Source organism: Phaenicophaeus curvirostris, chromosome 2 (genome assembly GCF_032191515.1).
Source record: "Phaenicophaeus curvirostris isolate KB17595 chromosome 2, BPBGC_Pcur_1.0, whole genome shotgun sequence".
NCBI classification, from domain to species: Eukaryota; Metazoa; Chordata; class Aves; order Cuculiformes; family Cuculidae; genus Phaenicophaeus; species Phaenicophaeus curvirostris.
In genome coordinates this window covers 20792664-20817757 of record NC_091393.1, presented here as the reverse complement: position 1 = coordinate 20817757, position 25094 = coordinate 20792664, and the positions used below count along the sequence as shown (strand labels likewise).

Sequence of the window (25094 nt, the reverse complement as noted above, 5' to 3'; positions counted from 1 at the left end):
CTTCGCGAATGCATCACCTGATAAACTCCCAGGTGCTTCTCAAAACCTCCATCAATATCCTTTAGGCCTTAAAGCAAAAAACCCAGTGCTTGTTTCCCTTTTCATAGTCACTGACATGTTCCTTGCATTTCTTCATTGTGGCTGTGCTGACATCATCCTAGGATGTGTGTCTGTCTGTGTGTCTGTCTGTGTCTGTGTCTATACACATGCAAGCAGTGCCTGGTAGCTCACAGCTTTGTCATACGTTTTGGGAACATTAATACAATGCTAATAAAAACACTGAAGGTGGAAGACGCTATTATAACGTTTAGCGATACTTGCTTCTAAACCAAATTCATAGGAGACACAATCCAATAGAAGCAGACGTCTTCAAAAGAAAGGAGCTATGAAGGCCATTTATAGCTTAAATAGCTAATTCTTGGAATTAACCAAGTCTTCTGCAGGGTGACGAGCAATTTTTGTATGTCATCTGTATTAGGTCATTCAAATATCACATAAAGTACAATATGGTATTGGAAAACCAGTAAATAATACTGGAGTGCGAATAAATGGTAATTAACAAAATGACAATTATTTAATGAGAGATATTAAAAAGTTCTGAAAAGCCTTATAGAGCAACTTCATCTGTGTCAAAAATTTCATCTCAGGTAAGCAAAGTGTCAAGTAATACCCAGATTTCTTCCATAAATTACTTGGTAACAGATGATTTAAAAAATCCCCTAAGTGTTTTTTTTTTACAGAATTGTAATACTGTTTTTCTAAGTTTTAATGCTTAGTCACATAAAAGCAAAAATCAGGAAAGCTGAATAAGACCATGGATGGAACCATTCATGCGTTTACATGCATTAGAAACCGATTAACTTTGCTTTCAGGTTTGCAGCAGTTTTACAGTATAAGCTTCACTTCAGTCATGGGAGTAGTCTCAGGGGAGCCAAATGAAGCTGCTCACATCAGTAAGTTTTTTACATGTGTCCTCCCAGACATCTGACCAGCCTCTCAGTTCCCTCCTAATAATGCTGCACCCACTGCTAAGGAGCTGAATTGTTTCAGCAAATTGCAGTCTTTAAATAATTAGGAAGAGGTTCATTAGGAGACATTGAGGGATACCTACAAGCAGCAGTCCTGAGATCATCCTGAATAATCATTATTTGTCATCGGTTGGTTCTTAGTAGGTTACTTCAGGGACAGATACAGGTTTTTTAATGTTATTCAGCAGATAATTACTGCAATCTATGCAGTTGCTACAGTCAAAATAGACCAGTAAGTTTGGACGCATAAAGTATGAGGCTTTTGAATAGAAATAGGGATTTCATATCTGAAAGTGAAGGCACCAGGTTTATTTATGCCCCCGTCTCTAATAGTCTCATCTGCTGCATATCTTACGGTGATCCTGTTATGACAGACAGTGCAAATTCCGGTACTACATCTCATGATCTTAAATAATCCTGGTGGCTTCACGAATCAGGCAATTTAGGAGCCCTTCAAACTGTTTAACAATGAAGATGTCAGAAGACACCGGTTCGACAGCATCTCTTTTCTACTAAGTACTTAAATGTACAAGTGAAATTAGAATTTGGCAGAGCAGTATATCTAACTGGCTCCACAGCTCAAGAGTCAGATATGTTTACACAAACTCAAGATCTTTTTTTCACTCCAGGTCAGCACAGGAAAAAAAAAAAAAGCCGAAGTATTAATAATTTGCAGTTTTATGCTTTTGCTTCAGAGCAGACCACTATTTAAAAGAGAGATAATATTTTCAAAACACTTGTGAAAAGATTCCAAGATTTTAGCAGCGTAAAATTTGCCCTAGAGAAGTATCTCTAGACAGCAGTGAGCTCACAGCAGGGGACTTTTTGCACATCCTTCCACATCTTCAGAAAATGTAACTACCCATACAGAATCAGCTCCCTGATTCTTGAAAGGAGCGATATGTAACACTGCTTTGACTTGCATGAAGTCAAGCTAATTTAAAGAACACGGTCCCGTTTCTTCTCAGGAGTTCTCCATTGTGTTCAAAAATTCAAAGCACACTTCAGTAATAGGTATATGTTGTCTCCTCGGTGTGAGATTGATGTAGAACTGTCACCTATGGAGAATGTCAGCACAAATAATACAGCTACCAGTGAGAGGTGAGCCACGGGGCACAAGATTTAACAATGTGCCATCAAAGGGGTAAGCTACACACCATTATGTTGATGTTGCACTGTAGTAAGATGAATAAAATTAAGTGAAAATGGCTATGAACTCTGCCTGGTAAGGATTGGTATTAGGACAAACTGTATTTAATATCTTCATTAATGACCTGGAAGGTGTAGAAAAAAAAATACTTTTTCAGAGAAAAATGATGTTCTATTTCTGCAAACATCTGCTCACGTAGCTATTCACGGGGAGCAATTATTGCTTTCAGCGGGATTACTCCCATATACACAATTACATCTAATTTATTTCTGACAAGATCAGGGACAATACTTCCTGCTATGCAGGAAGTAAAAAAAAAAATCCAAGCAAATTCAGATAATTATAGCCATGGCTAGGAAACCGCAAAACAAGACTTAGGCACAACAAAACCAACCAAATACAAAGTAGTCTAAATTAGCAGGAATAAGAAAGTCTAGCATCTAAACATCCACCAAAACTTATAGTGAAATACCTGAGAAGTCTTTAAGCATATATCTTAACATGGCAACAAAGCAGGCTAATATATTGACTGATGACTCGAAAATTCCCCGGAGCAAAGAAAAATCTTTCTATAAGGCTGTTTTATAGTTACTTTGGAAGTATCTTTCTCTCTTGTAAGAAAACAGGGACAAAATATGCATGAGCAGGAAAAAAGCAACACAAATGAGAACTGGTTTATGGGGAGAAATTATGCTTCTAGTTAGGAGACATCATACATCACTTTTTTTGAAGTGATGACTAAGCAGGATATAGCCATAGCTGCCTGCAAAGGTTTCCATAATATAAACATCAACACAAGGGATGACTTGTTTAAAGTGGGAAGAGCTAGGAATAACAGGAAAAAATAATGGGATGAAATTATGCAGACTAATGAGAGCAGTTCTGGCACCGAGTCATGTAAAACTGTACAAAGATAAAGGCCAAAAGCTTCATCTTCGAGACGTTGAGACTAAGTGGAACAAAGCTGTGACAAACAGCAGGATGGACGACGCTGTGATTGCGTGGAACCTCACAACGCTGCAGCGATTTGTCATGGCATGAGCCTTACTCACCCTGTCACCATGGCATTAATAATACATTCAGAATAACTTACAATGTCCATAAGAAATGAAATCGGTGACTTAGGTTTTCTGGATCATAGCTTAATAAAGACAATGATTTATTCTTTTTTGTGGAAATATGAGTTCATCGAGGCTGTAGGGCGAAAGCCTGTCTAAGGAACTGGATAAGGTTGCATAAAAGATATACTGCAAAAGCAATTTCAATATAGTGACATAATGGTGACAGCACGGAGGGAAGTTTTCTCTAAACCTGAGACTTATTGTTGCAGGGGGAGGGTCTTGTCAGACACAGCACAGCCCCATGGTATGACAGGAAAGTGAAGTCGCATAGCTACACTGCGCATTTTCTGTTCTACTTTTTTTTTTTGCTGGTCCTGAAGTCCCTAATGTGTTATCGACTTTGGGGAAAAGCACAGCTTGTTTAGCTTCACTACTCCATTCTTCAAAGGCTGTTGGTTGCTTACACCATTTCCACAGTTCTAGCTCTTTTTCCCATGCTGGCCATGAGCTGCAGTCACTAACAGCCTCAGCAATTGCAGGCAGGATTGCCCTCAGCATAGGGCTACCATGGAAAAAAATTAAGAACAATCAAACAAAAAAAAAGGGAATAAAAAAACCTATGAGTGAAATGGAAAATAAGAGAGAAGATAATAGGAGAGATGAAGAACAACAAAGCGGAGAAAGGACCAGAAGCAAGTAATGAACTGAGGAGAGGCTGGTGAGAGGCTGGAGACCTAGACTAAAAGAGACAAAGCAGTCTAGAGAGCAAGATAGGGTGGGAGCGAGAGGGAGTTGGTTGAGAAGAAAGGAAGAGCAGATCCTTTCAGAAGAGCAGAAGGCAAATCCATCAGATCAAACTAAACCACAGGGGCAGCAACAGAGTAAAATAATAGGTAGAAGCACGAGGGAGCAGAGAACACTGGGGAGTAGTGAAGTGAAAGCAGAGAAATGAAATGTATCAGCTACAAGGTAAAAATTCTGGCAGTTGCTGGCAGCTCAGGCTTTATTTTCTTTGCACAAGTTTCTTGCTCTCCCAGGCAATCTATTTCCACTAGGGAATGCCCTTTCTCAGGCTGACTTTAGAGCTTACTGACAACTCTCAGTGCTCAGTTAACACAAATCTAGGAAGGTTCAGTCACGTTGGAGCAACCTCAAGATAACCTTTCCTAGGGTTGCTTGATAGTTACCTTTTTAATAATATTGGCTTAACAGAAGTAGTTCAAGCCTCTTAACATTGGCACAGATGGGTTTGTCAGCAATTGCATCAAAGCAATGAGCTCTCATTAAAAAGAGAAATGCCTTATGTCCACACAACATATCTTCATGTGCATTTACATTAGGAATTGTGTAAATGCTTCAATGAATTGTCACATTTCTTCGCTACAAGCAGGTTATCAATATTAAAAGAACTGTGTGTGGATCAGGCTGAGGAGCAAAGAATGATAAGACTTGATGCAACTTTTGTCGAGCAGAAAGATTGTAAATACTGCATAAAGCAGAAGAGTCCTTACAATTGTATCTAGCAATGACATTTAATATAAATTTGGGCCAGTACGTAGAATGCTTGACAAATCTAAAAGTCAGGAATGAGTAACATATACGTGTCCCATGAAAATCTGTTTGAGTAATATCACTATAAAACTATCAAATGAAATGTCTTATTTGAAAATTAAATATAGACTGAATATTAAATAAAAGCCAAAATTTAAAAAAAAACCTCTTCAGAACCGGACTTTTTGGAGTTACAAATCAATATTAAATACAGTCTGATAAACTGTTATCTAGACCCACTGAACATGAGAACTGAAGAAGATTTTAAATTGAGGAACAGAATGTGGATGGCCCAAAACTTAGAATTGTATTACATGCCTCTATAATATACTTTGAGCGCTATTTATCCCTAAAGGCAGAATACTTACAGGTTTTCGAGTTGGGGTAACTTGAACAGAATGATAAAATTCTGGTTGAACTCGGCTGCTTTTCTTGATTTTTCTTTTTCTTACAGAAGTTTCCTGCTCACTTAGGTGGTGAGCTTCCACTATAGGTTGTGTTTCCTCAAGGCGAGGTGCGACACGTCTTCTAGCATGACGAGGACTTGATCTAAAGCCCTGCAACAGAAAAAGTAATCATTGTGTTTCACGTCTCCCAGAATGGACCCATGTAACAACAGAAAAATCGTACAGGATCTTAACAATGACTTGAGGGACAAGCATGCTCGCCTTATATTAATACAATGTCCATATATACTGCATGTAGCAATAAAAAGACATTGCCAAATGCTCTTTATATCACATTTGTTTTATATTTCTCAATTACATGTATTATTGACATAGCTACTAGCAGCAACTGCTGTTGATTTTCATTATAAGCTTGCACTTTTGGATATTTATAACTAAATATTTCTAATCTAAAATTCATAATTAAAATTTTCCAGGTTAATTCTTGGCCTCGGGAGAAAGTGCTTTAGGGAGCATGAGCTGAAAAGGTGCATTTTTTCCTGAGAATGCAAGTGAGGACAAAATGGTGGCTGGCAACATTTAATTATGACTAATGGTTCTTGTAAGAGTCTTGATGCTGCTAGATTTGGGGTGAGACCTTACCATTTGGAATAAAATTATTAAGACAGAGTACTGTCTTTTGTTACTATCTGAGAAATACATGTATATTTGGCCACATTAATAAACTGTGGAAAAGCTGCCTTTCACAAATACTTTTTAGAGGCTTTCTGGGAAAACCTCTGAGCATCATCCAGAACGTCTCATAGCCTTGCAGAATTTAATTTCTTTAATGGCAACACGTATAGTCCTAGCACTGTATTGCTACCTGCAGAGCATTTACAATGCGCATTCTCTCATTCCACTAAGCTCCCTCTATGCCAACCATCGTAAGCATGCAAGAGCCTGCCATATGTCATTTGTACTGAATACAATGTTGGTTAATATTAAACTTGGCCAGGTTGTAAATAAGAGCTTTGTTCATTTAGTCACGTGAGCTTTCAGAGTAAATGAGCCAAATCTATGTCCTTAGTGTCAGTCTGCAGTTTAAGAACTACATTCCCTTTCAAAACTCCCTTTCAAAATTCCCTTTCTTTTCCTTTCTAGTAAAATCTCTCTGCTGAAATCCATGTGTGACAAACCCAGCACTCGGAAATGGGCAGTCCATGTAAACAATCAAACCTCAGCAAGGTGAGATTTTAGCTAGAATTGCAGCAATCATAGAATCTATGCTATGAATCTAAATATCCTGAGCTCCTGCCACCTGAAAACTAGCAGGAGCAATATATTTCTATATAAACCTGCTGCTCTTTTTACATGCTTCCCTTAGCTTCTTTGTTTGCTTTCTGCATTTTGTTTTGCGAAGGGGTTTTTTTGTTGTTTGGGTTCAGGTTTTTTTAAATTAGGAAATAAGTATAAAAAAGTTAGACTGAAATGTTGTTCTGTTCATACATTGAAGCAATCAGAAGTCAGATGTGTGGCTCCCTGTGTGAACTGAACTTACTGCTCTAACATTCATTGAACTGCAAGGGAAGAGAGGTGCAGTCTGTTCTGGACATTCAGGGGGACAGACAGCTATTTTCGTTATTTAAAGATGTGCTCTATTAAATATATAGACCCCTAAATAGACAAAACACACAAACATATATTTACATACACATGCCAGTAATTGCTACAGAAATACACTGCATGCAACAGATGATGTGAAAGGGTTGAAGTGCCAAGGTGAAGTTCCAGGTGAAGTAACTTCCAGGTAGCAACCTTCTACTCCTGGACCCTGGACAGAAGGGACAGGAATAGAGTCCAACTCTGCTTAGTCCATCTGAGAAGTTCACGTCTGTGGTGCATCAGGGCTATCAAATATGTATGATGGAAAAATACAGCTAGAATTTCCTGAAACCTTTTTTATGATCTCCTGCTCTACTGAAGCAATAAAGGTGTTCAGACTGCAAGTAGAGCCAGACTTTCAGTCCCGGTGTCTTAATGGAAGCAGGACCCTGTCCATATCAACCAATGCAGTGTAGTGGAAGCCACTGCAGGCAGCAGACCTGCACGGATTTAGAATCATAGAATCACCAGGTGAGAAAGGACCCACTGGATCATAGAGTCCAACCATTCCTATCAACCATTAAACCATGCCCCTCAGCACCTCATCCACCCAATTTTTAAACACCTCCAGGGAAGGTGACTTAACCCCCTCCCTGGGCAGCCTCTGCCAGTGCCCAATGACCCTTTCTGTGAAAATTTTTTTCCTGATGTCAAACCTGAACCTCCCCTGGCAGAGCTTGAGGCCATTCCCTCTTGTCCTGTCCCCTGTCACTTGGGAGAAGAGCCCAGCTCCCTCCTCTCCACAACCTCCTTTCAGGTAGTTGTAGAGAGCAATGAGGTCTCCCCTCAGCTTCCTCTTCTCCAGGATAAACACCCCCAGCTCTCTCAGCCGCTCCTCATAAGGCCTGTTCTCCAGCCCCCTCACCAGCTTCGTTGCTCTTCTCTGGACTCGTTCCAGAGCCTCAACATCCTTCTTGTGGTGAGGGGCCCAGAACTGAACACAGGATTCGAGGAGCGGTCTCACCAGTGCCGAGTCCAGAGGGAGAATAACCTCCCTGGACCTGCTGGCCACGCCGTTTCTGATCCAAGCCAAGATGCCATTGGCCTTCTTGGCCACCTGGGCCACTGCTGGCTCACGTTCAGTCGCTGTCAACCAACATCCCCAGGTCCCTCTCCTCCAGGCAGCTTTCTAGACAGACTTCTCCTAGTCTGTAGCTGCACAGGGTTGTTGTGCCCCAAGTGCAGGACCCGGCATTTGGCCTTGTTAAACCTCATGCCATTGCTCTCAGCCCAGCGGTCCAGCCTGTTTAGAAGATCTCTAAACATTAAAAGAGGTAAATCTTTGAGATACTCTGTGACACTCTTGCAATGGGAAAACTTGCTGCCCCGTTTCCTTTCTACCTTGTGAAACTGCAAACAGATACTTGCAACGCATCATTCGGTATGACACTGAGACTACTCGGGATGACAGGAGCAAATACAGCACAGGGAGCCTGTTACAAAGCTTATTTCTTGTGGAAATACTCTTTTACAGAAAAATGTTACTGTACATCAGGGATTATTCTATCATAAAAGAAAACACTCCTTAAGAGAACAAAACACCCAGCAAACCTATTCTGAGTTCTGAAATCAGAAAAGACTTTCTAAATGCTAAATGCATTATGATTCATTTCCAGATGCTGGCTACTGGCCGAAGCCTAGTTATATACCCTGCACCACTCCAGCTGCTCCCTCATCATGCTCCCGTCCCCTTCAGCCAGAAAAAAACTCTTTGGGAAAGTATGTTTATGTAACAGAAGATTTTGGTAGAAGCTAAGCGGCTCTCAAAGTGCTTAGAGATGCATGCCAAATGGGGATTTAAGTATGTGGGTCTCTCTCACTAAGTGACTTCACCTCAAGATACTTCAAGGTTTACTGATTATTTTTGATATAAAAAAGTCACCTGTGACTTCCAGAAAAGTCTGTTTATAGGCAATGCTTCTCCTTCATATTTCATGCATTTTTCTCCTTTGTTGTTTATTACTATCAAGAAAATGGGATTTTATCTCTTTAAGAGCTCATCTGCCTGTGTTTGCTGAAGCTTATTCTTCACTTGAAGTCATAATCTGCCTGCAGTATCACAAATGGTTGCTCTGGGGAGGATTATAATGCGATAAAGACAGAGGATCATGGTTTCAGGTGGAAAATTAAATCCATATCAACAAAGATAATGTTACAGGGGCAGAGTCCTCAGACCAAAACCCAAAATGCTTACTCATTCCTGCAGTGAGACTTTGCCAGAACAAAGAACCATAACTGGAAAATTCCAAATTTTGGCAATCAAAAATGAAGAGAGGGTTCAAAAGTGATGTAACATACAGGAGCTGCTGCTCCTGTGCTCAGTGCAAAACTAGAATGGCCAGCGATTCCTTGTCAAGAGTGAAATGAACATATGTTCCTTGTGTTATTTACCCTTCAGCTGAACCCAAAAGTGTAAAATTATACTAATACAGCAATCAAAAAAAAAAAAGTTTAAATGACACAAATATCTGGCAAAGACACATTGTTTTAGATGTTACGCTCATAGAGAAGCACAAAAGTATTACTAAGTATTCAAGGACACCCAGTACACCACCTGAGACCTGATCACTGAGAAAACCCTAGAGGTTAAACTTACACGGGCAATCCCACCAGGTTGCTCTAACACTGTTAAGAAATTTGTAGTTTCTGGTCTCATGTGCATCCTGTGTCCCTGGACAGGGACAAAAGTTTTCTTGTTATTTATGCTGAGAGGGAATTGCTCATTCCTAGGCCCTACTGTGTTACTTATTTTTATGCTTATTAAAAACAAAACAAACAAAAACAAAAAAAAACCCACCAAGGCAAACCAAACAAGACTTTACATACATACTTCTAGAAAAACTGTTTTCTAAATACTAAAATAACTGCACACAGATTTACACTACAAAGTATTTTTCCTTGAAGAAACAACTCAGATGATCGTGAGAACCTATCACAGAGGAAGACAAGAGGCAAACTGAACCTGTGATTACCTTCTCCCTAAAAGCATTCATGTGCATCCTTCCACTAGAGTCTGTCTGAATCCATGAAGACTCATCTCCTTAGTCGTACTCTACCGTCAGCAGGAATAGAGAGGTGTCTCTGGAGGCAAATACAGAACCAAAGCCTAGTTCACCTACCCTCAAGGAAGCTTTTCTTTCTGTGGAAGGAGGCTGGGGACATCAGCCTCTTTTAGCTGAAATTCATCTTTTTAAGGCTTCTTTGGAAGTGTTTTTTTTCTGGAATGAAGTGTGGTAATATTGAAAAGACCTGTTGTGTCCCTCTTTGCACCCAACCAACAATGAATGCTGCAAGCCTGGGCACCATGCGCCAGAGCAGATCCACAATAAAAAGTCTTATCCAGCCAAGTTTTAATTTCACACCTCTGATGCAGAGACTGATTTCTTGTTTATAAAAACAGCGTGGGATTCTTCTGACCAAAGCTCAACAGACCTCCCTTCCCTGGGTTCCCTTTCAAGTCACTGACGTCAGCGGGTCAGATGAACCATTCTCTAACAGCACCGATACCTCTCCACTGGCCACACAGGGAGCCCAAGCTGACTATTTCACTCATAGACATCAATACTGTAAGTATCCAAAATTAGATAGGATGGGTCAGCCCCATGATGACTAGGTTTTGGTCTACCTTCAACACAGATTTCATTCCTTCCATACATATTTTATCATCAGGTTTCCTCTTATTTTCCTCCTTCTACATGAAATAATTCCAATCTCTTCCATCACCTTTTTTATTTTGCTGAGAGTTTTAGATGATAATAATAATAAAGTGGATAAATGTCTTTTCTCTGTAATATACCCAGCCTTGCATTTATGAACATCACATGTGCTCATCTGCCCTATTCTTCAGAATTTCTTCTGTATTGTCTGATATTTGATAACCAAATACATGATACTCTGCAATCCTTGCTATGTTTTTGCCCGTTCCCATTCCTAGCCCATTCATTAATATAAAAAACAGGACTTTGAAACTTCCCAAACTGCTTGTCTAATTTTTCCTTTTTATTTACAGATGAGGACATTTTAGATAATACACTGAACCTTTTTCTTTCACTTCTAGTTTTCCTGTATTTCTTTTTTACTCTTTGTCTGGTACTTTAATAGCACCACAGGAATACCTCAGTGCCGTCCCACGTGTGCATTGTTGCTTTAGTGACATAACTCCATTTTTTTTTAATGTGTAATTGTATTGATTCACCAGATCCTTTCGCTTTCCATTCTAGTTTCTACTTTCCCTACTGCTTTCATCATACATTATCTATTATTTTCATGCTTTATAAGAAACTATATTAATTTTTCATTTTTCTAATGTGGAATACTTTATGTGGAATATATGGGGTGTTGGAATTCTAATCTTGGAACCCAACCTTTCCGGCCAGGATGTATTTTCATAGTCACTAAACATTAACTTCAAGAGAAGTAAGAGTGCATTACCTGATGTCCAGCTGAAGTCAGCAGAAATCTTTGCATTAACTTCAGTGGACACGGGACTGCAGCCCAGTTTTATCTTCTGGCAGAACATCAGTAAAGCACACAAAAAGCGCTAGCTAGCATTAAACCACAATTCAGCACACCAGGAGGGAATGACAACAGAACTCAACTGTATTTACAAATGCCTTTACAGGTATTTGAGCAAGTCCCATAGATTAAACACACTTTTGCTGGTGCACTAATGAATATCAAAGCCAAAGGAATCACAGATAGGATATCGAACTTTATGTGTTTGCTCTCAAGGTTTTTGACAGGTGTTGTGTATGCAGGAGAATTGTCATCTATTACCATTGCCAATTAACAGCCTCAAGAAACAGTCTTTGAATTGTCAGTTACTGCCTGTTTAAAGCTTGGAAACTTTCATGTATATGCAACCTACGACGTCTTAGGGCCTGGAGACATTGGTATGTGTAGTAACAAAACCATTCTCAAGATGCCAGGGTTTTCAGCTATTTTGCAGACAAGCTGAAATAGAATTAAACCCTATAGCTGAAGTATCTACTTGAACCAGAAAAGCAGCTTTAATTAAATAACTTGATTGTGTCAAATTCCCCTGCACGCCGAGACAAATGTGAAAGCCTTTCTGCTGCGCATCTAACAATATATATATGCATCTGTATTGTAAGAACAGTTTTAAATTAAGAAGTTACCAAGGTTGCCTTATTTCCCTTGTTCTTCTCCCATAGTGACTTCACCCCAAATATCCTCAGTTTACAAAGAAAGACAAAAAAAGCCCCACAGCATTTATTTAACTGCCAGTTCTGCAAGTTCAACCCAAAATCCAGGACTCAAATTAAGTCCTCCAAACTACTTGTACATCCTCTCTAATGCAAAAGATTGATAATTAAAGCTAGGTCTTAGTTTTTGATAGCAGGAAGATTACCTACACTCAGTATATTATTTCATAAAAACACAAGGACGAAGCAACTGCATTTGCCCCTACTTGGTTCTACCAGGTCTCAAAAAATAGACTGCAACTTTTCTCTTTTTTTGCTTCTCTTGATTTTTTTTTTTTTTTTTTTTTAGTCTTTGCCAAGGATTACTCCTAAAGATCTGAATCAAGGTTTAAAACATCAAACGTGAGATTTTACATTCAATTTCTCATTCCACTCTCTCATTAACAAGATTTCACTGATGTTTCTTTGCATGTCTTATGTTTATTTTAGGACATTATTCTTACCTTCTAAAATCTAAACTCTAAGCAGAGCTGGAACCATTTCTTAGATAGCAAAGACTGATTTGGCATGTATCATACTCCAAGGTAAGTCCACATATTCAAAGAGATAAGAAGTAATTGTGTTTTATGTAACAGAACAAGATTACTTTCCCAACAGAGTTCATGACATACAACATCAGTAACCTGATTTCCAGTTCCTAAGTGGGCCCTCAGGTGTATACATGAGGCCTTGTGTGAACCTAGGGTTTAGATATGAATATAGAACACAGTTTTTAATGACTCATGCTGCATTACACTGCTGTTTTACACCATGGGTTTTTTCCCATCAGAAGGTTAGGATTCCTATCAAAGCAGGTAAGCTGTAACACTAGGAAAATCTGATGATGTGTAAGCAAATAGCATCCCCATTCATGCATCAAGATACCCTTTATTACTCTTTCCAGTATAAATCTATAAATCACAGATGCTGGCCTGTTCTCCAAGCAGTCCTGTCATTCTCAGAGGCCTGAGAGAATTGGCAGATGCAGTTGCCACGCCACTCTCCATGATATTTGAAAAGTCATGGCAATCAGGAGAAGTCCCTGGTGACTGGAAGAAGGGTAACGTTGTGCCCTTTTTTAGAAAGGGTAGAAAAGACGACCCTGAGAACTATTGACCTGTCAGCCTCACCTCTGTGCCTGGGAAGAACATGGAACAGACCCTCCTAGAAGCTCTGCTAAAGCACAAGGAGGACATGGAGGTGATTAATGGCAGCCAGCACGGCTTCACCGGGGCAAATCCTGTCTGACCAACTTAGTGGCTTTCTATGATGGGGAAACCGCAGCAGCAGACACAGGTAAACCAACAGATGTGATCGATCTAGACTTCTGTAAAGCCTCTGACACAGTCCCCCACAACATCCTCCTCTCTAAATTGGAGAGATATGGATTCGATGGGTGGACAGTATGGTGGATAAGAAACTGGTTGGAGGGTTGTATTCAGAGAGTAGAGGTCAATGTCTCAAAGCCCACATGGAGATCCGTGATGAGTGGTGTCCCTCAGGTGTCTGTCCTGGGACCAGTGCTGTTTAATATCTTCATCAATGATATTGACAGTGAGATAGAGTGCACCCTCAGCAAGTTTGCAGATGACACCAAGCTGAGTGGCGTAGTTGCCACACTGGAAGGACGGTCATCCAGAGGGACCTGGACAGCCTGGAGAAGTGGGGCTGTGAGAACCTCATGAAGTTCAATAAGGCCAAGTGCAAGGTCCTACACCTGGGTTGGGGCAATCCCCGATTTCAATACAGGATGGGGGATGATGTGATTGAGAGCTGCCCTGCAGAGAAGGATTTGGGGGTGCCAGTGGATGAGAAGCTCAACATGAGCCGGCAGTGTGCACTCACAGTCCAGAAGGCCAATTGCATCCTGGGCTGCATCAAAAGAAGCGTGGCCAGCAGGGTGAGGGAGGGCATTCTGCCCCTCTATTCCTCTCTTGTGAGACCTCAGCTGGAGTCCTGTGTCCAGCTCTGGAATCCTCAACATAAGAAGGATGTGGAGCTGTTGGAACAGGTCTAGAGGAAGGCTATGAAGATGATCAGAGGGCTGGAGCACCTCCCACACAAGGACAGGCTGAGAGAGTTGGACTTGTTCAGCCTAGAGAAGAGAAGGCTCTGAAGAGATCTTATAGCGACCTTCCAGTACTTGAAGGGGCTACAAGAAAGCTGGGGAGGGACTGTTCACAAAGTCTTGTAGTGATAGGATGAGGGGCAATGGGTATAAACTGGAGAAGGACAGATTTAGACTAGACATAGGGAATAATTTTTTCGCTACGAAAGCAGTGAGGCACTGGCCCAGGTTGCCCAGGGAAGCTGTGGCTGCCCCATCCCTGGAGGTGTTCAAGGCCAGGTTGGATGGGCCTTAGGCAGCCTGATCTAGTGGGAGGTGTCTCTTTCCATGGCAGGGGGGTTGGAACTGGATGATCTTTAAGGTCCCTTCCAACACAAACTATTCTATGATTCTCTGATTCTCTGACAAGAAGGCTTGCAGCCCTCCACGGCCACCTTGCCTTTGCAATGGCTTGTCCCAGTTCCTTCCCTGTTACCTCAGGGCACTGCAAGCCTACAGTAGGAATGGAACAATTATTTAAGAACAAAAATAAATCAAAGTACTGCTTGATCAGTGGTCTTCAAGGGAATGTTTAATTTAGAATATACTAGCACATTCTGCAAGCATGTCCCTCTTCCACCCCTGATTCCTCTGTTTTCTACCTCCTCAACTCTCCTCAACTTGGGCAGTGTACAGCATGCATCAAGAATCCACCACAGGAATTAACTTTAAACATTAAAAGTACAGTTAGAAGGAGAATAAGAAACAACATACACATTGTTAATCCACCCAAACACTGTTAAACATCTAGCACAAGGAAATTACTCTCCTCTGTCCAGTGTGCTCATTTGAGGTGCAAACTGGTGAGAGAATGTATGCCACCACAGCATGTGAAAATGGGTCTGTGTTTTGTGAAGCATAAAATAGATGCAGAACTCATGAGAGACATTACATACATAAGTACATATGTATATAAATAAAGATACTTAGAGTGGAATTTAGTTATCTATTAAGATACCTGCATTGAGATACCAACAACATATCTGAACGGGTCTCTCCTAAAGGAGCTATTAGTCTAAGTTCCTGTTACAGCCAATGAAAAATATTATCAATACATTCAGGGAAGCTTGAAGAACTGTTCAGCTTGTCCTGAGCCACATACATACACTAGGTCAGCTGAGTAGCTCTACAGACTATATACTGTAAATGCTTACAGAAAATTTATCTTGCCGTATAAGAAGATGTTGTTTTTGCAAAGTCGGTTCCTGACTCTGGCTGCACTTTACACGCAGGAAGGTAGTGGCAGCACATCAGAAGGGAATGATGTCTCGACCTAGTTGTATCATTTTATTTTCTCTAGAATAAAAGAGGAGGATAAACATAACTATAGAAAACCAATCGTATCCAGGGCTGCATCAAAAGAAGTGTAACCAGCAGGTCAAGGGAGGTGATTCTCCCCCTCTACCCTGCTCTTGTGAGACCTCACTTGCATTCAGTTCTGGAGTTCTCAGCACAGGAAGGACATGAATCTGTCAGAGTGTGTCCCGAGGACGGACACAAAGATGATTAGAGGGCTGGAGCACCTCCCGTACAAGGACAGGCTAGGGCAGTTGGGCTTGTTCAGCCTGGAGAAGAGAAGGCTCCAGGGAGACCTTAGAGCAACCTTCCAGCACCTGAAGGTACTGGAAAGATGAGATGCAGCTCTTTATCAGGGAGCATAGGGATAGATGAGGGGTAAACATTTTAAGCTCAGAGAGGAGAGACATTAGAAAGAATCTTTTTTACTGCGAGTGTGGTGACAAACTGGCACAGGCTGCTGAGAGAAGTCATGTATTCCCCATCCCTGGAGGTGTTCAAGACCAGGTTGGATGAGGCTTTGAGCAACCTGATCCAGTAGAGGGGAGGTTTGATTTAGGTTATCTTTAACGACCTTTCCAACCCATTCCATGATTCAGTGATAAGGCCTCAATCTGACATGATGTTGCATTTCAGTATAGTTAGTGCTATCAATTCAGATAATCATAAGCCTTGTAAGAACTGTGTTTCACTTCCTGTCTGCTCTACTGTTTACCCTGCCATCCTGAAGGAGAGTGTTGTATTTATTTAAGGAGCTGAACGGACAGGGGCGATAAGGACACTGCAAGAAATGTGTCTCTGGCCAAATGTCAAATGCAGTTAGTTTCTGTCGCTGATGCCGTGTTTTCACACTTCAGTCGTAACTCATGATTCTTTCCTGCTGATGAGTCAGGAACAGCAACCACTGGCTCTCCTTCATGCACGGCAGTAGGGCACAAGGGAGCACAGCAAGGGCTCAAACTCTTTGGACTTCAGTACAATCCAAATAACAAGTACCCAGTCTTGCAGCTGAACTAGAAGCACAAGGAATCAGCTTAAAACCAGCCAGTTATGCTACCGCTAGGTCAAGATCAGCTGTACCAACTGTGGACCTGATGGCACAGGTGGACGAGGTGCTGAGGGGCATGGTTTAGTGTTTGATAGGAATGGTTGGACTTGATGATCCGGTGGGTCTCTTCCAACCTGGTGATTCTATGATTCTATGACTTGCTAGAGCATCTCTACAATGCACTGCTGAGTCCTGGCCCAGGGGAGCTGGAGGGACCTGAGCGTGGCCTCCTCAAAGCCTGAGAGCCCTCCAGGCTGCAGAGCTGGGAGGCCACAGCTCTGCACGGGACCCACTTACATTTGACACAGCCAAACCTGATAAGGCCAGCTCAGCTGAATCCGATCCTACATGAAAACAGCGAGGTGACTTCTCCCTGTGCTCTGTGTTATTCTCCCACAGCACATCCAAGGTGCCTCTCTTTAAAAAAGCCTGAGAGCGTGAATAACATTTCCCTGCCCTAGAAAAACAATACATAACAGCTCAGGAGCAGAAACAGCCCTGAGGATCCAACTACCCTGGTCACTCAGCGCTTTCTTGCATTTAATACCCTCAGCCTGAAGTGCTGAGCTGTTTCTGAAGGCGCATCCGCAACCTGATCTGTCACCCTAATAATCTAACCACAGTGACTGAGAAACCAGTGTAGACAGCTAAGCTTTTCTGGGCTGTGCATGATCTATGGACCCCTGTGTGATCCTGTCTCTCTGTGGAGTTAACAGTTTCTACAGCAGATGTGGTAATACATGTGCTCACCACAAGCACAACTTCAGCTATTTTAATTCACAGTTTCAAACCGGGGTTAGTTTCAGCCAAAAAAAAACCAGTAGCTAGAAGTTCCTATTCTGTACATGTGTACAATGTAGCTGCTAACAGAGGATGGCATCAAGCCTTGCTCCACCTGGATCCCCTTGAAACCAGGGCTCTCCTTGCTTGCAAGTAGCTGCTTGTATGCACCAGGAACATGCCCTGTAGCTGGCATACAACATATCTGAAGCTGCAACCTCATCTAGAGCACACATTTCCACAGATAACAGGAGACACTGAGAAGCCTGAATATGTAAATACTTAACATAATAGCCAGGAGGTTGTTGACACAACTGTATAAATGGGGGATTAAATAGTAAGAAAGACTTTTATTACGTACTAGATATTTAAGCAGTAGTTGTCTCTCTCCTGCTAGAGAGCTGTGAGGATGTGTGCAATCATAATACTGGTCCCAGTGCACAGTGTAGCAAGTGTTGTATGGTTTAGTGATTGATAGGAATGGTTGGACTTGAAGATCCAGTGGGTCCTTTCCAACCTAGTGATTCTATGATTCTAATACCATGCCTTGCCCACTAATATGGAGCGTGGCACAACGTTGGTACTTTATTAGGTGATTGATGGAGCTAGGAGGAGATCTCCTCAGCATTTCATAGAATCATAAAATCGTTTTGATTGGAAAAGACCTTTGGGATCATAAAGTCCAACCATACCTGTCCACTACTAAACCATATCTCTGAGCACTTTATCAACCCATCTTTTAAATACCACCATGGATTGTGACTCAATCACCTCCCTGGGTAGCCTGTTCTGGTGCCTGATAACCCTTCCGCTGAAGAAATTTTTCCTAATATCCAATCTGAACCTCTCCTGGCACAACTTGACGCCACTCCCCCTCATCCTATCACTTGCTTTTCAAGGCTTTGCAGACTGTCAGATGTCAGAATAGAGATGCAGACAACCAGACGGCTATAGAAATATAGAAGGCATTTCTACACTACACTGCGGTACAGAGTAGAGGTACCCGAGTTAACTCTGGAGTTACCTCAGGGACCAAAGTGCTCTTGCTGCAGTAGTTGGTGAACTGCCATGTATTTTGTGATTCAACTGCCAAACAGGCTGTTTCTCGGCACAGACCGATGCTTGCTAGGCTATCTAAAGGCAGCCCTGAAGCAAATAAAGCTGACAAACAGTGATGGACAGAGGACATACAGTAAGCAGATCCTCAGTGGTACCAAGTTTGCCAGGCAGCAGCTCAGTGCAATGTACTCTGTCTGGGCCACATTGTTGGACATGTTTTGAAAAATGGATAGAAGGATTTGTCCTTGTACACTGTAACCTGTATTTATAGCTCTCCATTCATTCCTGTACATAAGTGCTCTCATATATTGAAGAAAACAATTTACTTTTGTCTCTGATTTATTTTCCCTTGAACCTGTTCCTTAACTCTTCTGCAGCTAATGGAAAAACAGATTAAACATCCTGGGGGAAAGTGTGTCAAACACAAAGGTAAAATATTTCCAGGCTGATTCAGTTCTGCAAAGACAACAAGACATCTTTTGAATAGGTGAATGAATGTATTTTTTTGGCTTGTCCTGTACATTTCTGTTGCTCCTTGAATGCACTCCTTCCGATCACACTCAAAGAAGACTCAAATTCAGCTTGGAGGGTCTGCTGATTTCTCTTTGCACTGGAGCTGTATGTAACTGGAGCAGTTTATAAATAACTCTGTAATGCTCGAGACAAATTATGGTGCAACTCTTCAAAGACAATTCATTAGTATTTTGTAAGGTATCTAGAACTGCACTTTTAAGCAACGGTCTCACAATCACCTCAGAAGGAGGACAATTATGGCAAAAGCATGCTTAGGGATAAATTTACACTTTTTCTGGGCATCAGTTGTTCACAAAGTCAATATACGCATTTATCGGGGATTGCTGTACTATGGTCTGGCATCCACTGTACCATAATGGATGATTTAGCAAATTCATTTGCTCTGAAAAATAGGTCAGTGAAGACTAATGACAATTTCTCTACCACAACAGTAGACTGAATACGCATAACCTTGTAGTGACGGTTCAGTATACTAAGATGAAAAATGTGGGGTTTGTAAAAACTCAAATGACCAAATATTATTCCTTTGCTATAGCTATGACTAATATATGCTGCCAGCCCTCCCAGAGAGCCTCTTCATAAACAGCCAACTCCCATTTGCCTTACTTGTGAGAGCAGTCCCAGCAGATGTGCACCTGGGTTATGTGAACTCAGAATTTACTGTAAAACTTCTATAGATTTGCTTCCTAGTAGGTTTATACCTGTAGGTCTCAGTGGAAGCATTCACAGGAAGCTTGTCCAAAATATATGAGTCAAAATAAAATAAATACAGAAAGATACCACATTGCTCCTGGCTGCCTTCAGTTCCTGAGATCACGGTATTTCTAATTTAAAAGGTAAGATAAGGGAAAATTGTAAAGCTCAGAAAATTTCTGGCAAATGCTTTATAAATCTGCTGATTTTTTTTTCCCCCCAATGATACTAAAACCATCAACTACTGGTTTAGCAATTAGCATAATTATCCCTTTACAATCTCATAAAAACCAGCCATTTAAAGATCCTGGATAAGAACCTTCCAACAGTTCTTATCCCAAAATCAAAAGATTTTAAGAATTACACCATTATATTAATTCCTTCCAGCCTAAGGGCTAGAAGCTTACTTCGTTTTTAATTGAAAGGTAAAAATCTCACATAATCCCGTGACTCTAGAGGCTTCAATAATAAGAAAAAATAATTTGGAAAGAAATTTAAACTACAAGATGTGGCAACACCAACACGTTAAGCAATGCCTTTAAATTTTAAGGACAGAAGACATTCAAACGTCTTCATAAGATGCTAAACATTGAAATGTATCAAGCCCAAGCCCTCAAAGTACTCACAGAAAATCCATATATTTCATGAAAAAATATAATTCCACAGAAAGCACAAGAAGAATTAAGTCACTGAATCACTAATAACGTTCAAATTTTCGAATATACAAGGAATAATAATAATTACATAAATCCAATGCAGACCCTGTGTTGGTAAAACTCTCAGAGTTACACTGTTACTTTGGTGTGGGTTTGGTTAAGCACAGATATTTCATTCTACAACTGATTCTCAAACTAGAGAAAGAATAGCTACATCAAAGTCTGATTTGTCATGTAAGCAATGAATATTTCTGTTGGAAATTTACTTGTTTTCTTTTTACAACCCTGGCATATCTAGGTCTCCCTCAGATTAGAAACATTAACTATTCTGGGTCCGATCCCTATGTGACTTCGTGGAGTATCTATAGCACCTGGGGGATGGGGGGAATCTTAACAGCAGTTATAAAGAACTTAAAGGGCTGCAATAAAAAAAAAATATAAAGAAATAGGTCTGGCAAACTTCAGGTGGCAGTACATGAGTGTTAGTGGGGAGGAAGAGATACGACTGTATTACCTCAGTAAACTCGCATCTTCTTGCTGGTTAATTTTTCTGTTACAAAGCACCTCTAACAAAGACAGACTTTAACCTACTTTATATTCATAATGATTCATGCAAATTTTCCTCCTTTTGAGGCAGGGGGTCAAGTGTTTAAGTCCATTCTATAATGAGCAATATCTGCATAGACTTCTGCAGTATAATAATGAGGCATGTTTTGCAGGGACATTCAAAATCAGGACCCACAAAACCAGACAGGCTATTTGTGGATTCACAGTGGCGTATAAAAATCAGAACAGAATCACTGATAAGGATCTTAAATACTTTTTCAAATTTAGTGTTTACCTTCCCCTAGTAGTCTTATTTTTTAATGTGGAGTTCAATACAAAAGGAAAGGCATTAAATACTTCTCACTGTATACAGACAAAGACAATGTAGGCATGCAGCATGAGAGTTGTGTCTCCGGCAAAGAAAGAACCTCAAAATAAATTTGCTACACATCTATTTTTCCAAATATAAGGCTTTCCTGGCAGGCAGCCAATCATGCAGGAATTGCCAACCGTTCTGTAGATAAGGCAATTATAATTCTCAGTGCACTGCCACTAGACCACCTGCATCTTCACGTGTGATGCAAGTCAGATTTGAACCCAGCCCTCGGGAGCTGAGTGACAACCCACTGCTATTTACTACCAACCTATTTTTCATTATCTTTCATTATCATTAAGATACACCATTTAGAACTGCACCTGACAAGCGACTAAGCGGAGTGGAAGCTAACAGATGGATCTGGTGCTACAGAACTTGGAGTTGAGATGTCATGTTCATTTGCGGGGGTGGGAGAGGGGGGATTCTGCAAAGCCCATATTTTCACATATCATGCTTTGTTTTCATCAGCATTTTACTGGAACTGGAAGTTTCGTGCTGGCAGAGAATGAGAACGTAAAATTCTGTTTCAGATAATGCTGCCAATGTTTTCACGAGAGTGTGGCTGTAATTTGTTATTAATCAATTCGATTAAAGTCATTAAAATAAGGTTTTACTTGAAAAAAAAAAGGAAAATGAAAACTTAATGATGTCAAATGAGTCATCGTTTTCTCTTAAGACTCAAAAGTCTATAATCAGATAACAAAGGGGAAAACAGCTTCACCACTCACTTAAAAGGAAGGGTTAGACCATTAGCTGTGGTGTTATTCTGTCTCAGCAAAATGTATAAAATTATTGAAGAATATAACCGTTCTTATTCTTTTATTCTAGCATATTTCAGTAAATGTAATATTATATATATATATTAACTATAAATAAATTAAAATGCGTCCACTACTAACCGAGTGCTATGCAAATAACCAACCACATTAATGAAACTAGATTAGTCACTTTGCAAACTTCCCTTTTAAGAGTCACCATACAGGACAACATGTACTGCAAAAAGGCACAAGATATTATACTTTATCTAGGCTCAAGAGTGAGAGAGAATTTTACATGGAAACCAGGTATTTCATATTGGAGGAACCAAATAATGAAAAAATCTTTTTGACTTCCAGAAGCACACATTGCTGTGTTCACTTTAGAACAAAAAAAATCAGCTTTTTCATGGTTTAAAGACAAGACATTCCCTAGGTCATCTTTGTTTTGTGACGGTGTGTACAAATCTCGAAATAGTTAGGAGTTTAAAACTAATTTACAATACAAACCACACCGAAAAAAAAAAAAAAGGTACTGAAAGGCATACTATTGAAAACATTACTCATAAACTGGGTAATTTTCTCACCCACAACCAGGTAAGGAAAAATGAAAATAATAAAGATCATTTTAGCGCAAAACCCTCTCTCAAGGCTTCCAGCATAGCAGGCAATGGCATGAGAATATGCCTTACATCAATATCATGAAGCAGGCAGGAGAAATACCTAGACAGGAGCTCTACATGGAAACAAAACAAAAGCTGTAGTATTGTATTATTTTCCATATTTTCCCAGCCATTATGCTCCTCATTCAGAAGCCCAAGGGGGTGACTGGGGTCTGTGTTATACTTTTAGTGCTGGCATGTGAGAGTTTTGATTCCCTTGACCAATGAATAGAGTAATAAAATGAGGTGCCTGCCGAGCAGGCTTGTAATCTGGATCTTTCTGGGATCTCCCGCGGCAGCATCCAAGCCAAGGGGGCAACTTCCCTGACACAGACCGAGGCGCAGGTGAGGGCCAGCGGCAAAGCAAGCGAGCGGAATCTCTGCAGCTGGAAAAAAACCAACCAGCTCTGCACGTATTCGCCGTGCGGTCAATAACTGGGCTGGGGTTGCTTTTTTGGACCGAGGAAATCTGGCACGTACAGCAGGGACGGCTTTTCTGGAAGTAACGGCTTTGGAAAGGAGACAAATGAGCAGGCTGGTTGGGGGTGACACGAATGAGGAGCTGAGGCTTTGTGTGGCAAAAAAAAAAAAAAAAAAAACACCAAGAAATGAAAGAGGAGGTGATGCCTTTCATGCAAAATGGAAAGTTTGCTGCGTGATTTCATTAACAAAAGACCACAACGACAGGTAAAGAGAACAGCTTCTGACCTTGAAATTGCGTGCTAAATAAATTACCTCAGAGCGAAAATGATGAGTTCTCATGACAGCATCTGGAAGGGAAGCAGAAAAAGACACACAGGCTGCATCTCTCCAGCTCCACCTCAGATTTCCCTCCGGCTCCAGGCTTTATCCAATTGCTCGCCCTTTGGCGCAGAATCCTGCGCGGGGTCCGGCTCCGCCCGGCACTTCTTAGATTTAATTCATGGGGAAGAAGTTGAGCATAAAGTTCTTGCTGAGCCCAGAGGAGGGGTGTCCCGGCCCCTCCGGTCCCTGCGAAGGGAGGGGTGGGGACCGGGCTGCCGCAGTCCTGGGCTCGCCTGGGATTCTCTTTAAAGCCTAAAGAGCCTTCTCTTTAAAGGGTTCTCGGGGCAGGCTGCGCGGGGCTGCGGCGGAGCCTCCATCCCTGGAGGGGTTTGGAGGACGAGGCGCTTAGGGATGCGATTCGGGGATGCAGAGGCGCGCTTGGGCTCAGCCGAGGGATTCGGTGCAGCCCCAGGACGAGGACGGGGAGGCGAGGGATGAGATTGAAGGATGGAAAGGCGCGCTTGGACTCAGCCTAAGGGGCTTCGGTGTATCCAGGGGACGAGGACGGGGGGGGACGACGAGGCGCTTAGGGATGCGATTTAGGGATGGAGAGGTGCGCGTGGGCACAGCCTAGGGATGCAGCGTATCCAGAGGACGAGGACGGGGAGGCTACGATGGGATTTAGGGAAGGAGAGGTACGGCTGGGCTCAGCCTAGGGATCCAGCGTATCCAGGGGACGAGGACAGGGAGAGGAGGCGCTTAGGGATGCGATTCAGAGACGGAGAGGCGCTCAGCCTAGGGGTTCAATGCATCCAGAGGACGGGGGGGACCTCCCCATCCGTAAATCGCATCCCTGAGCAGGTAGGGACGCCCGTGCCCGCCGCCAGGCAGGAGCAGCACCGCTTACCTCGGCTCCTCGAGCGCCCCGAGAAGACGGAGCGGATGGGGTGCCTGCCCTTCTGCAGCCTGCGGTGCCAGCAGCAGAAGAATAAGATCGTGGCGATGGTGCCCAGCAGCAGCAGGAGCAGGAAGAGGGCGCATTGGATGCTGTAGGGTCTCAGCAGCACCAGGAAAGCGGCGGCGATCATGGCTCAGGCGCCGGGCTGCCCCGCTGAGGGGCTGCGGCGGGCGGCGAGGGGCCGGGCAGCCGCTTCTCCGCGCCCCCCCGGCAGCGGGGCGGGCATCGCCGCCGGCAGCGGCGGGCGGGGCGGCGGCGGCGGAGGAGGAGGCGGAGCGGGATGGAAGCCGGGCCGTGACTCAGCAGCCGCCGCCGTTATTGGGGGGGGGGGGCTGGAAACCGCGCGGCTAACGGGGGGCACCCGCGGAGGGGGCGTGGCCAAACCCCGGTGATTGTATCCAAAGGTGTGGGGGCGGGGCCAAACCGAGTGGGCGTGGCCAAAGGCCGGGGGCGGGCCCCAAACCAGGAGGCGGGGCCGAAGCCGAGAGGCGGGGCCAACAGGTGGGGAGGAGGCGGGGCAAATGGCGGAGGAGGCGGGGCCATCTTAAGAGTCATAGCGAGAGGGGCGTGGCCGAGCGAAGGGGCGGGGTCAACCAAGGAGCCTGGGGCTGGACAAGGGGCTGTACTTAGGGCACAACAACCCTGTGCAGCTACAGATTAGGAGTAGTCGGTCTAGAAAGCTGCCTGGAGGAGAGGGACCTGGGGGTGTTGGTTGACAGCGACTGAACAGGAGCCAGCAGTGGCCCAGGTGGCCAAGAAGGCCAATGGCATCTTGGCTTGGATCAGAAACGGCGTGACCAGCAGGTCCAGGGAGGTTATCCTCCCTCTGTACTCG

At 42.5% G+C, this 25094-nt stretch overlaps 1 protein-coding gene across 1 annotated transcript in view; it reads right to left on the bottom strand.

Annotated features, from left to right (window-relative positions):
* Positions 1-24443, bottom strand: part of LOC138717338 (dystonin-like) — a 176151-nt gene extending 151708 nt beyond the window's left edge. Inside the window, exons 1-3 of the mRNA XM_069850854.1 lie at positions 24209-24443; positions 23293-23327; positions 5159-5347 (exon numbers count right to left, since the gene is read on the bottom strand). Of these exons, the coding sequence (XP_069706955.1) occupies positions 5159-5347; positions 23293-23327; positions 24209-24389 (405 nt within the window). The 5' untranslated portion in view covers positions 24390-24443. The remainder of the gene's footprint in view (positions 1-5158; positions 5348-23292; positions 23328-24208) is intronic.
* Positions 24444-25094: the final 651 nt, after the last annotated feature.